Genomic DNA, 12,473 nt, shown 5'->3' with positions numbered 1-12,473 from the left:
CCAGCAGTTGGTTTGACATTTTGAAAATAAAATGCTATAATTTTTAAATTCGAAGTAATAACTATTTTAAAAATTTAACCAAATTTGACTTATAAGGAAAATGCTTTTATTTTGGTGATAATTATAAACAAAAAATATTTTGGACTAAACTCAAGCCATTATTTTTTTTAATTTGTTCAGCTGACCAAAAATATCAATCTTTCAATAAAGGTTAATTATCATATAATCTTGAAATATTTGATCATATCTATGTCTTTTTCTGCATCCCTCTGTCTTATTCCATATGCAGGAAATAAAATGCTCAGTTAATAAGCAGGTCTTCAATGTTTCATTTTATTTTCGTTGTTCAGTGTGTGGCTGCAGGTTTTATTTACTGCACATTATTCAAACCCTGTTTTGAGGTCAGAAACCCCATCTCCTCTTATTTTGGTTTGGGTTTTTGTTTTTGTTTTTCCCTGTGTTGCTCTTCACTGCACTATCAATATGCTTGACAAACTCACATGAGATGTGGCATATTATTAGGATCATACAGAGCTGGAGGTATGCATGAAGAGATTAATGTCAAAGCATTTGCTAGTATGAGGTGTCCAGTCTGATGTCACAGAGTATAGCTTATTCAGCTTCTTCTGTGAAAAACTTCACTTATTGAGACAGATCTTACTGGCTTCAATTACCATTCTGAGTGTTCAACAGTCCCAGAAGTCAGCTCTCAGTGCTACTGGGGGGAAAAAAAAAAAAAGAAAATAAAAGAAAAAGAAAAAGCAAAAAAAATGCCTGAAATGACTTGGCTTCAATCGAGCTGAGTGAATCTGAATCCAAGGCAGAACTGGATGGTACCCGCAGAATTCAAAGTAACGGTAGGACCTTTACATCTTTATAGGTCCATACCTTATTTGCAAGATACTTCCTGAAGTCTAATAAAAATTCAGGCCCCTGAAAATATTAGTCTTCTCTATTACTTGACCATCATTCATCCTTGGATGTCAGGGATCCTACTGAAAAAATATTTTGAAAAGAAAAACTGCGTATCTAGATACAAAGTAAGTCAAGATTGATTTTTCCTACTATACTGTAGTATGTCCTTAGTGTCAACTATGGTATTTTACATATTTTTGTGTAAAGACTGGTCTAACAAAAGCTTGAATTTGGAAGGCTTATCATGAGGACAGCTACAAGGTTACATTCTTACTCTACTTCAAATCTCTGTTTTCAAGCAGTGGGATTAGAGACACTTTCCACCTCCTTTTCAAAGAAAAGGCCGTACACAACAAAGCTATACCTGCAATTATTCTTGTTTTTAGGAAAGGCTGAAACGGTTGGGCTGGAATAAATACAATTTGAAAAGCCAGCCAACCATCCCAGTGAAAAGAACGTGAAGTGAAGAAGATGTCTGAAAATCAAACCAAAGTGGTGAAAGTTTGGAAAAGCTTTAAATGCGTTCAAATCGGAAGTGTCGGGCAGGCACACTGATGAGCGGAGCTCACAGCCTCACCTATTATGAACACGTGCATTGACTGCAGTGTCCTCATCATGCTGTATAGGTTTTATTCATTGTTTGTCATGTTATTTTTCTAACACCTGAAAAACTCAATCAGCCAGTTAATCATTCAGTCATCCAGAACCTAAACACTCGAACAGTACTTGGTATTTTCACTTCATCATGCTGATGGATTATGACATGTGGTATATGTATGCTCTAAATGTGAACATCTCAGGAAATTATCAGTAGCTTGAGAGACAGGATAGTGTGAGGGAGGATTATTTAACCACTGAGCAGTAGTGGGACAGGTAGCACAGTGTCTTGTCAGGTTTGTATCTGCAAACTTCCTTCTGCTGTACAGATTCTCCATGATTCCTTTCTCCTTGATTCGGTGTAATTAATCTTCTCTTGCATTGTATGTTAAACATCTGTGGACTGATATTCTTGCAAAGTTTTTTCTAGGCTGGCAGATTCCAGATTCAGCCATCTATGCCATTTAGATTTACTAAGATAAATATTTTAATATTGTGCTTATGAAAAAACATATAGTCCTCCTCCTCTCCTTAAGGTGCTGTAGTATAAACTAGCAATAGATCGATTTTTTTATTTCCATTCCATTTATTGTCCAGAAATTAAGCAACATTTTTATCCCAGTCTGAACTGTGCTGTGCTTCATCTCAAAAGATACGCCTTTCAGAAAAGTTGAGCAATATTTGTCATCTGTTCTTTGATTTTAAATAGCAAACCAACAGGCTAAGGCTATTTGGCATAATCTTGTTTAAAATGTTATAAAAGCATAACTCAGAAATAATGGAACCACTTTTATTCAAACTTGACTTCTTCCACAGATTTAATGAGTCTGGAAAACAAATTGTCTGAAAAATGTACTGCTGTAACTCATCGCATGCAGGCTTTTATAAGAAATTACACTGTGTTTTCTGGTACATAATGTCTTATTTGACAACTAATTTATAATATAAATATACATCATTTTTTTAAAGGAATGAGGATAAGGAAAACAAAAATAAGGTGGAAGTTTCAACCATGAATTTCTTTACTTAAAAATGAGTGATTTCTCAACCTTAGCATTACATTAGTCTTGTGGCTTTTTCCCCTGAGGTACAATATATTTTGTGTGCTTTTCTTTAATAAATGTGCATATAACCAAGATCATTTTGCCTTCTCCACTGTAACTTTCCTGCTGGAAAAATATAAAAATACATTAAAATAACAAGAAGGATTTTAGCCTGCAGCATTTTATGAATTCTAGGTGACAAAACAGAAAGACCATAAAAATCTAGGGAGAGTCTTATAAATAAAAATGTACAAAGTTTGGCTTTCCATTACAATATTTCATCTCATTAAATCAGAGGATTTGTACCTTTGTAATCAAAAGCAGAATGAAATCCAGTGTTATAGATACATCTCCATGTACTCACAGGTCCCTGCTCAAGAGGTTTATACAGATGTGTGGGCTTCTGAAGTTTATCTATCTTTTTTTAAACTTCATATTTCTCTACTACTCATCCCTCTATATGACTAAGAATGCCATCATATTCCTTTTTAAATAAAATTAAATTTTATAACATTATAAGGTAGGCAGGCTATACTTTGTTTCAAGGAAGTTCTGAATATGTGCCATTGCATTTAATTTATATAACATTGTACATATTATTAACAGGTAATCATTTCCATTCTACAGATGGGTAAATTGAAACTCAAGATGGTTTGCTTGATTTTCCCTAAGATGGTACAGAATTTGGTGACAGATATGAGAATAGAAACAGAGAACTCTGATTACTAGTCTTGAACTAAAGCTTGGTCCACAAATAGAGTAACTAGTGTTAGAAACAGAAAAAGATTATCACATAGAGATTTGTTTAAAAGAATAGTCCCTTATAGGAGTATATCTTACATCTATGTCTTGATGCTCCTGCCCTTGGCTACCTGGTTCTCCTACATACACAAACACACACTTTTTTTTCTCACTTTTTGTCACCTGGATGGATGGGTGGATTCAAGGAACATTACAGACCTGCTGGCCTGGCTGAAAAAGTTAAATAATTATTCTGCACATACTTTTTTACACTCTAGCCAGTAAATACTGCATGTCCAGGCGTATGAGCTGCACCACAGCCTGCCTATGGAAGGGTTTGTATTTCCTTAGGAGCCATAAAGGCAGTCAGAGTAAATTTGCATCTGTAGGTGGGACTGAAAGAGCTCAATGAATTCCACTTGTAGTGACTCCTTTGCAAAGCAAATGCCTCTGCTTCACAGCTGGCAGGGGAAGCTCCAGAACAAATCTTCTGGTTGGTCTCCTGAGAACTAAAGGACAAGGCAACAAGTTCTTAAGAGTGAAAACAGGAGGGCTCTGGCTGTAGCACTCAGAGATTTGCAGCTTTTTTAATTGAGGCTGCAGCAAAGTCTGGGTTTTTTTGGTATTTGGTTGTGCTGCCTAATCTTCATCAAAGAAATCTGTGACCTATCTGGCTCCTATCAAAGGTGTGAGTACTCTGAACCTTTACCTCTGCAAAAGCCCTAACACATGAGTCATGCTCTTCATTAATTATTAAATGATTTGTGCAAATTGAGCATAAGGTGGCTATCATCCCAGTAGACTAATTTTACATGGGATTTCAACAGACTCCATTAACAACACAGGTGTGCAGGGGGTAAATAGACCTGAAGTCAGTAAAATGCATTGAATGCTTACTGGCTAAAATTAAAACTGTCTGTTCTTTATGTACCAAGCAGACTACTACAAGGTATAAAGAACAGAAATGTAAATAGAATACAATTATATATTTTTAATGACATAACTTTTTTATCCTTTACCTTAATCTTTGAGGAGTGAAAGAAAAATCACTGTACATTTAAGCAGAATTTTGAGACCATTTTCCCACTCTCTCAGTGTCCAAGCACTCTTTTGCTGTAAAAAATTATAGCACTTGTAGGGTTTGTTCTTTTAAATACTGTAATTAAGAACCTTATTTTCATGGCAGACAAAGCTGGCAGCTTTCATGTACTCAGCATGGTGAAAATGTCAAGCTCCATGGTTTGTGACAGATTAATAGAAAAATTATTTTAAAACTCTGCAAATTATTCATAGATATTGAGTAATCATCAGAAGTTGCATTTCGTGAAGAATAAAAATAGGACAAACTGAGTGTAGCATCATTCTCTAAATTGAGCGTTGTCTCTTTTTAAAATCATTTAAATTGTAGGCTTAGCAAAATAATCTTTACCTGAGATGAAGCGAGTTGTAAAATCTTTAAAATACTCTTTCATCGTCTTTTGCACGGTAAATTAGTATCAGTGTACTTAGCAAAATTTTGATGCATATAGATTAAATGATTAATAAAAAATTAATGACTAATGTAAAATAATTAAAAGTCCATCATTTAGTATATTGGGTGGTACCAGAGACCCACCAAACATGGACTGCTGTTGTTGGAAAGCTTCTCTTTTTGCACCAGTCCTCCCTTTTCTGTGACTTGGCTCTTGAAATTCTTTCTAACGACAGTAGTGTGTCAGTCAGAATACATTTCATTATTTGCACACCTTGTCGTGCCCTTTTCTTTCCCCCTGAAATGGTGTTCCGTGTAGTCGCTCTGCAGCCCTGATGGTTTCAGGGAGAGAGAAGAGGGCGGTACAAGGTGGCCAAATAATGACCTGATTTATGAAGACTGTAGATGTAGCTTGCAGAGGTTAGTCTGAGCTGCAACCATCAAATCCAGACCTAACTTTTGTTTCCATGTAGTTACATTTGCAAGATGTGATTGCTCTGAAACTGTCAATCTCTCTAATCTTTGTGGTCTATCTGTTACACCTCACCCAGCTGCATGGTGTAAACCACTCTAATGAAATGCGAGTGGTGACAGAAAATCAACCACTAACTGGTGAGCACTGCAATTAACGTCCTTCCCTTAGCAGGGATTTTGCTTTTTCATCTTTATTACTTGGTCATTGTCAGACATAAGGTGTGATGTTAATACAACCAATGTTTGACTTTCTCCGTGCTAGCTCTGTGTTCAGTACAGGACCACATTTCCATAGAGAGTGTTGCAAACAGACAGTTCCTGCTTAGTGTATATAAAGGATATACATATAAATAGATAATGTATTTTTGGCTGTATTGCAGCATGTTGTGGAACGCTGTGTGTCCTTCTGCAGTTTAAGAAGCATGTTAAGGATTTCCAGAGAAGGGCTCAAGAAGCTCAGTTTACTAAAACTGGGAAAGATTTTTAAATTGATCACTGGCTTTAAGTACATACGTGTCAATAGTAATGTGAGAATATATTCAGCTGTACATTGACATTTGTTTTGTTCAGGTGCAAAACAAAGAAAGTCTTTGAAGAGAAAAGAAGTTAGAGAGTAAAATGTGTGCCTTTTTTGTATTAAGTTTGGGAGATAATCAGTATTCTCTACTCACCAGTTCAGGGAAGTTATTTTATAGTAGGTCAGCACAATACATCCTTCTCAGATTTCCTGACTCTTTGAACTTTAGTCAGGTACCTGCTTTTGTAATATAAACAGAGTATGATGCAATGCTTCACAAAATAAATTTTGGTCAAAATTTCTGGTTAAAAATGTTGGTGAAACTTGAACCAAGTGGTCAATGGATTTATACTTGGTCTGAGTAACAGAAGGAGAGCAAAACAGCCAGTGTACACTTCTTAATCCCTTTATGTTATAGGACAATGACCAGCTGCAATTTTCTGCCTTTGCTTTGCTCTGTAAATCACATCATATAAACATACTGTATTACAAAAATGCCTCTTTTCATCATGTGCTTTTCCTTATTAATTTGATTTGACATAAGTATGTTTATATAGCTATGTATATAATGGATAACCCATTTACAGCAGTATGAGCATTTTATTTTTTCCAAAATTGAGGTGAAAAGACTTCAATGCAATATAAACAATGGGCATAAGCTTCAAATTCCTAAACACAGTAAGCACAGAAATGTGTACACATTGCAAGTCATTAGTTCAAGCCCACCAAACATTTCCTGAGACAATTACCTTCACTGCTATAAAATTACTTCGCACAATCCTCTGGAGCGTTACTAATTGCTTTTCTTAACCTCCAGAGATTAAAGGATTTTGAAATGAACATATACGCAAGTGGTGACTCTAATTTCAAATCTAAGCTTTATTAAGGCAAGCTCTGTTTTACAAAATAGGGTCATTAAGAAAACGTTTAATGTTGGAAATATCCAATCCTAACCTCCTCATCTTCCTCAAATCTTGAGAAATTGCACTCTGTCTGTCTGTTTTTTAAAAATGCAGTACAACCTCAACTCATTTCCATCTGGCATCAGCTCTATGTGTCATCTTCAAGAGTACACGTAACCACATTGGCACTTGTTTCTCAAATCCTTTTCCACTAGGGGGTATGATAGACTGTGACTGTATTTCACAGTAAACCTTCTGTATGATACTGTAATACTAAAGTATATACACTTGAGGGAGAAGAACAGGCATGCAAAGCTTGGTACATAATTTATGGAGATTTAAATCCTGTCATTCATAAACATAATTATAACCTACGGCTTGAAAGTGATATGGACCTTGCCATATTGATCATGCTCCAGCTCTGTTTATTCAGATGATTCATTTGTTGACAGGCAAAAAAATAATAAGAATGTTGTTAGTCAGTAAAAGAAAGGAAATACTTATATTTTACACGAAGAATATTGTTTGTTTCTGTGCATGTTGTACACCCTCACACTTTCAGATGGGAAGTATAAACCCAAGGGGAGGGGATATTATTAAATCAGCAATCAACCTTCAAGTCATTTTGGTATAAACACTGTAATTATTTCATCTCTAGTAAACAGAATATAAGACAACAGCACATAAGGGTGACAATTTGCAATATGCTTTGAATGTCTTTGTTAAAAAAAACTATTATGGCTGAAAGCAACATTATTGAAATTAAAAAAAAAGCAGAAGTTGTGACAGCTGACAGAGGGGGTAATTACTCAGTAAATTTTGAGTAATAAATTTAGCAGGTCATTGCAAAAGACATTACATTTTGCATGGGGAGAAGTCACTGTTTATTAGCCTTGAAGCCAGACCTGCTTACCTTTATTCAAAAAAACTGTCATAGCAAAGTATTAGAAAAGAATGATAAGTGCAATTATAATAATATAGTCCAGATGCCTCCTGAAACTCACAATCTTCTCTTATTTGGGTGGAAGTTCATGTCAGAAGAGTCAACTACAAATTTTCAAAGGTATAGCTGTATCGGCATTGATGGGGATGGGGGGGGGAGAGTGGGGAACAGTCAAAAAATCTGATATAAAATACTGTCTTTCTAGATTAAAAGTGTTACTACCTAACATTTTTAATCTCAGGTGCAGCAGATGCATGTCTTAGATGCAGGCTATGTTTCAGCCTGGGTGTTGCGCTTTAAGCATTTTGGTGGGAACATTTCTGATGGTTTTCACCGGCACACCTGGCTGAGTGCTGGTGTGATGTAACCTGCCAGCCAGGAGGGATGCCTCTGCTAACAGGCAGCACCCTCCCTCATCTGTGGGAATGGTTTGTTTGCAATTCATCAGGTCATAAACAATCGCGTGCACTTCAGTGAGCCTCCGTATTTAGAGTGATGTAAAGACAATTGCCATTAATATTAGCTAGGCTTCAGAGGGTTTGACAGCCGCATGAAAAAGCAGTCTCATCTATCTAATTTAAAGTTCCTGGTTAGGTAGTATCAGGGGTGCATTTTATACATCTTAGAACCTTTTCTCAGGCTGGTTGCCCTCTTATTAAAAAGTCTTTTTAAAAAAACTTTGCAGTCATATAATTACTGGTTTTGTTTAAATGCTCTTGTCCAACACATAATGAACAGCGAGGAATTCCCCAAAGGGCATCTATTGTTATTGAAATGTTTATTTATTGAGTGCTTTTGCCAGAAGCCCCCATGAGAAAAATCTCATTTTATGAGCTCCTGAAGCAGTCAGTTCCCAAAACATCAAGCAGAAATGCAATTTTGACCAAGTAATCTCAAGGTCTTTTGTTTGCTTTTAAATAAACAGCAGAATAACAATGTGCATGAAGTTGTGACAAGAGCTGCTTTATTTTCTGTGTTTTGTAAACATTCCTAGTGAAGCTGTGTTTATGTAGTGCTCAGGTGATTCCTTACATTCAAGCACTCAGTTGTTACAGTAGAGAAAAGCAATACCTCTCACAGAAATATATGAGTGGGTATTTTAAACGATTCTGAGATCTCTTCTTTCTTGCAAAAGAATGCTGTTAACCCAATATCGTCCCACTTGCATAGGAACTTCTTTCCCATCCTGCATTTTGCTCTTTATTTCCCTAAATTGTCTCATCAGTGACAAGAAGTGGCAGTGCTTGTGGCGATGCCTACATGGGCACAGCTCAAATCCTGTCCTGTTCCTGGATTATCCAGGTGGAGTCACTAGAGAATAGTGCGATGGTCCCTGCCAGGCTCCACTTTGAAATTCTGGCCTCTCACTGCCTGGGCTGGATCACTGAAGTGATCCAGGTTTAATCTATATGTTTATAATGATGCCATGAAGTGCATAGCTGCATGGAGTGGGGCAGGAGGACAGCTGAGGGGGGAGTGAGCCCTGGGGCAGAGAGAGAAGCAAAAAACCCAGGCAAGGGGAGAAACATTTTATGTCTTTGCTGGTAAAGCAAAAGTATAACTAAGTTGTGCTTGAAAGTGTGTATTGGTTCCAGGTTCTCAGCTATAATGGACTACGCAGTGTAGATTTGTGGGGGAATACCTAAAGTTATTTTCTTCACCCTGTCTTTGTCATGGGACAGCTATATACTGGATTGGTGCCTGCTTTTATTTAAAGCAGACTGCTAATTACACTGTAAAGGTCCCAGCAGCTAGGAAGGAATCATCGTGTCTCTCAGGCTGGCAATGCAGAAAGGACAGTGCAAGATTGGTTATGTTCAGGGTATGGTATGATGAAACTCCCAGGTGACTTTTATGGTTGATTATCTCAGCGTTAGCGACAGAATTGGGGAATGGTGTGAGTTTTTCTAAAGCAGTTATCTCAAATAAAGTACACTTCGCAACTCTTGAGTATGATAACCTAGAATATTATTTAAATGATGCTGATAAATACTTTATAATTACTTAACAATATTAAAATACATTTCTTATACATTAATGACTTGGCATCTGAAGTGTCCTTTAGCAATAAAATATCTCTGTTTTCTTTTTCTCCTCCCCCACTGAAGAGTATTTAGAAAAAAATGATTGATTAATGACAGTTCCTATTAACTCCAGAATAAAATGTGCACAGTGCATACTTTGCTAGTACAAGACTGAAAGGATGCATCTTAGTCTTTCTCTGTTTCCCTTTGTAGAGCTTGAAGCAAAGTCTTATGGTTAATAACATTTTTTTTCTTCCTGAAGTGGAAATAGTGTAAAGGTATTCCTGTCTAGGATATATGTAATGCAATTAAGCACACTTCATTAAGTGATCTTTGTTGTTCGAATGCAAAATATTAACTTGTTAGTAAAAGAATAATTTAATATTTCATTTCAAGCTCTGCAACAAAAATATTTTTCAAGTTATTTCTTTTATGCAGCAATTTTTCAGACTTCATTCTTTCATAAGTCGCAACTGTTACATGTACAGTTCCAGCCAGTGTATTTCACCTTTTAAGTAGGGTTGTTTTAGTATAAATGTAATTCTTTTCACTGATTATATGAATAATGAAAACTAAGGAACTCACATAATACGTAGTATGTAAGTAAACTTTTTTAATAGTGACAACTTTTGTCTTTGCTAACCCTTTGCACTCTTCTTTGTAAATTATTATTTTATAGTTTCTATAGTCTCATGTTACCTGGATATTTATTTATTTTTTCAAAAGGCATTTACTGTATCTGTGTGTGTGTATTTGTTTCATATATGTATGTACTTCAGTATAGTTTTAAGGATATCAGAACAGAAATTTCTTTATTCCTTTCATCAGATGTGTGTGTAAGTTGGATATGATTGGGATGGGTGGAGAATGAATGCAACATTACATATATGGATTTATTTTTCTTTAAAAATGCACAATTAATTTTTTTGGTGAAACCCTGAATAATTTACTCTGTTGTTCTTCATCTGGCTGATCAGTAGCTTTCTCTGTAAATGCCTTACAGATTTTAATGCCATAAAGGACCATGAAGCTACACCCCAAAAGGTCACCACAGAGTCAAATCATTCCCCCTCATAAGTTATTCAAAGAAGTGATTACCTCTCTTGTTAAAAGATAAATACTTTGTGGTATCTTTCTAGTCAAAATCACCCATTGGATCAAATATGTCCAAAATCTTTTCCCCACACATTGTCTTGCAGATCGAGATAAATATAAGGAGGTTCTTCATTGTCCCTCTGGCTTTCAGTTGTACCAGCAGGGCTAAGCTTGTACTGATGTCAATCATATAAAATTTGAAACTACTTGTAATCTTCTTTGGATGCTAAATTCCAGTGATGATCTATGCTGTACTTGTGTGAATAACAATTTTAGTGCCTTCATTTTGCTGTCTCCATAATAAGAATAGTATTTACAGGAGTGCTCTGAAGTTTAGTTAATGTCATCGAAATCCTTTCAGATAGGCAGAAGATACGCACAAGAAACCACAAGAGGTATAAAAATGTATGCAAATGTAGCTAATGAAGCAAAAGGAAGAGGGCTAAATGGTGTCTTAATAGGTTCTCTTTAAAAACCTATTTTGATAAGGAATATTATGCCATGTCTCTTGATTATGAATCTTACATTTTTTAATAATCTCTTCCAGCGTGCTGGGACCAGCTGTGACCTTCAGAGTGCATTCAAACCTCCAAAATATTTCAACTGAAGATGTTGCTGAAGCAGCAGGTAAGTCCTTGTCCTCCATGCCCAAACCATGACTTCCTCCATGCCTGTGCAGTGGGCAGTAACACTGCCAACAGTGCAGAGACACCCTCTTCTCCCAGGAGGATGACATTTAAAGAGGGAGACAATTGAGAGGTGAGTGGCACATATGGGAAATTGAAGTGCAACATCTCTGAGTCAATTGAAACTGCCTGAGAATTCCTTGCTTAAGGATTTCTTAAGGATAAGGGTTAAATAGACACTTGCAGTCAAGGTCTAGCATGGTGAAAAACTCTTCAGTGTTGACATGAACTTGCAAGAACCAATTGGCCATTTGTAAACTTTCACTTTTCTGATACTTTGTTTCAGGGATCAAAAATGTTATTACATCTTTGCCTTAATTTCTGGATCAAAAGATAGTAGAAATATACCTGTGTTGTTGTACTGTTTAGGCAATTTCAACGACAAGTTAATCTTGGGAGTAGATGTATTCCTGGAGCTAAACTGCTTCCAAATAACTACCACTGTTCTAAGGACTTCTGTTGGCTTCTTGTCAATTTGGCTACTAATTGTATTATGGAGCTGTTGACTGCGAGAAATAATCTCTGCAAAGTAACTGAGTTGGTAACTGGTTTGCTTCCAAATTACCCAATTGATAGGTTTTAAAAAATTATGAGTAAACAAGTTGCAATGTTGCTTGAAAATAGAAACAAAAAAAAAAGTTTATTTAAATAAACACTGGGACCCCAAATGTGTTTGCTTCACCGTGGATGAATTTAGTTGTAGAAAGAGCTGGGGTAGTTCCTATGCCAGAACTTTCCTTTGCAGGACCCCTTGGAGAAGGGTCTTGCTAACTGGTGGTGAGAGAGTAGCAGATGGGATACTGTATTTCTTATAAGGGTTTAACATGCCAAAAAGCTGTGGATGTCTACTGTCAAAACTAGGAAATTACAATTAAGTAATTATTGAATTATAGGACACCTGAATGTGCATGATATACCTGTGAAGAATTCACATGGCTTTTTATATCAATGCCCTGCCTTGGAAACCTGTTGAATCCCCCTGAAGGGGCTGACAGATATGATGCAGCTGGCAGAGCCTGCCTGGATTGCCAAAGACTTTTGCCAAGGTCTTTCACTACACATTTC

At 36.3% G+C, this 12,473-nt stretch overlaps 1 protein-coding gene across 1 annotated transcript in view; it reads left to right on the top strand.

The window, feature by feature from the left end:
- The window catches only part of PTPRN2 (protein tyrosine phosphatase receptor type N2), a 663,576-nt gene that overhangs the window by 290,112 nt on the left and 360,991 nt on the right, over positions 1 to 12,473 (top strand). Inside the window, exon 11 of the mRNA XM_055709440.1 lies at positions 11,270 to 11,349. Within this exon, the coding sequence (XP_055565415.1) occupies positions 11,270 to 11,349 (80 nt within the window). The remainder of the gene's footprint in view (positions 1 to 11,269; positions 11,350 to 12,473) is intronic.

The sequence above is a fragment of the Falco cherrug genome, chromosome 4 (genome assembly GCF_023634085.1).
Source record: "Falco cherrug isolate bFalChe1 chromosome 4, bFalChe1.pri, whole genome shotgun sequence".
NCBI lineage: Eukaryota > Metazoa > Chordata > Aves > Falconiformes > Falconidae > Falco > Falco cherrug.
This window is presented reverse-complemented; position numbering and strand designations above follow the sequence as displayed.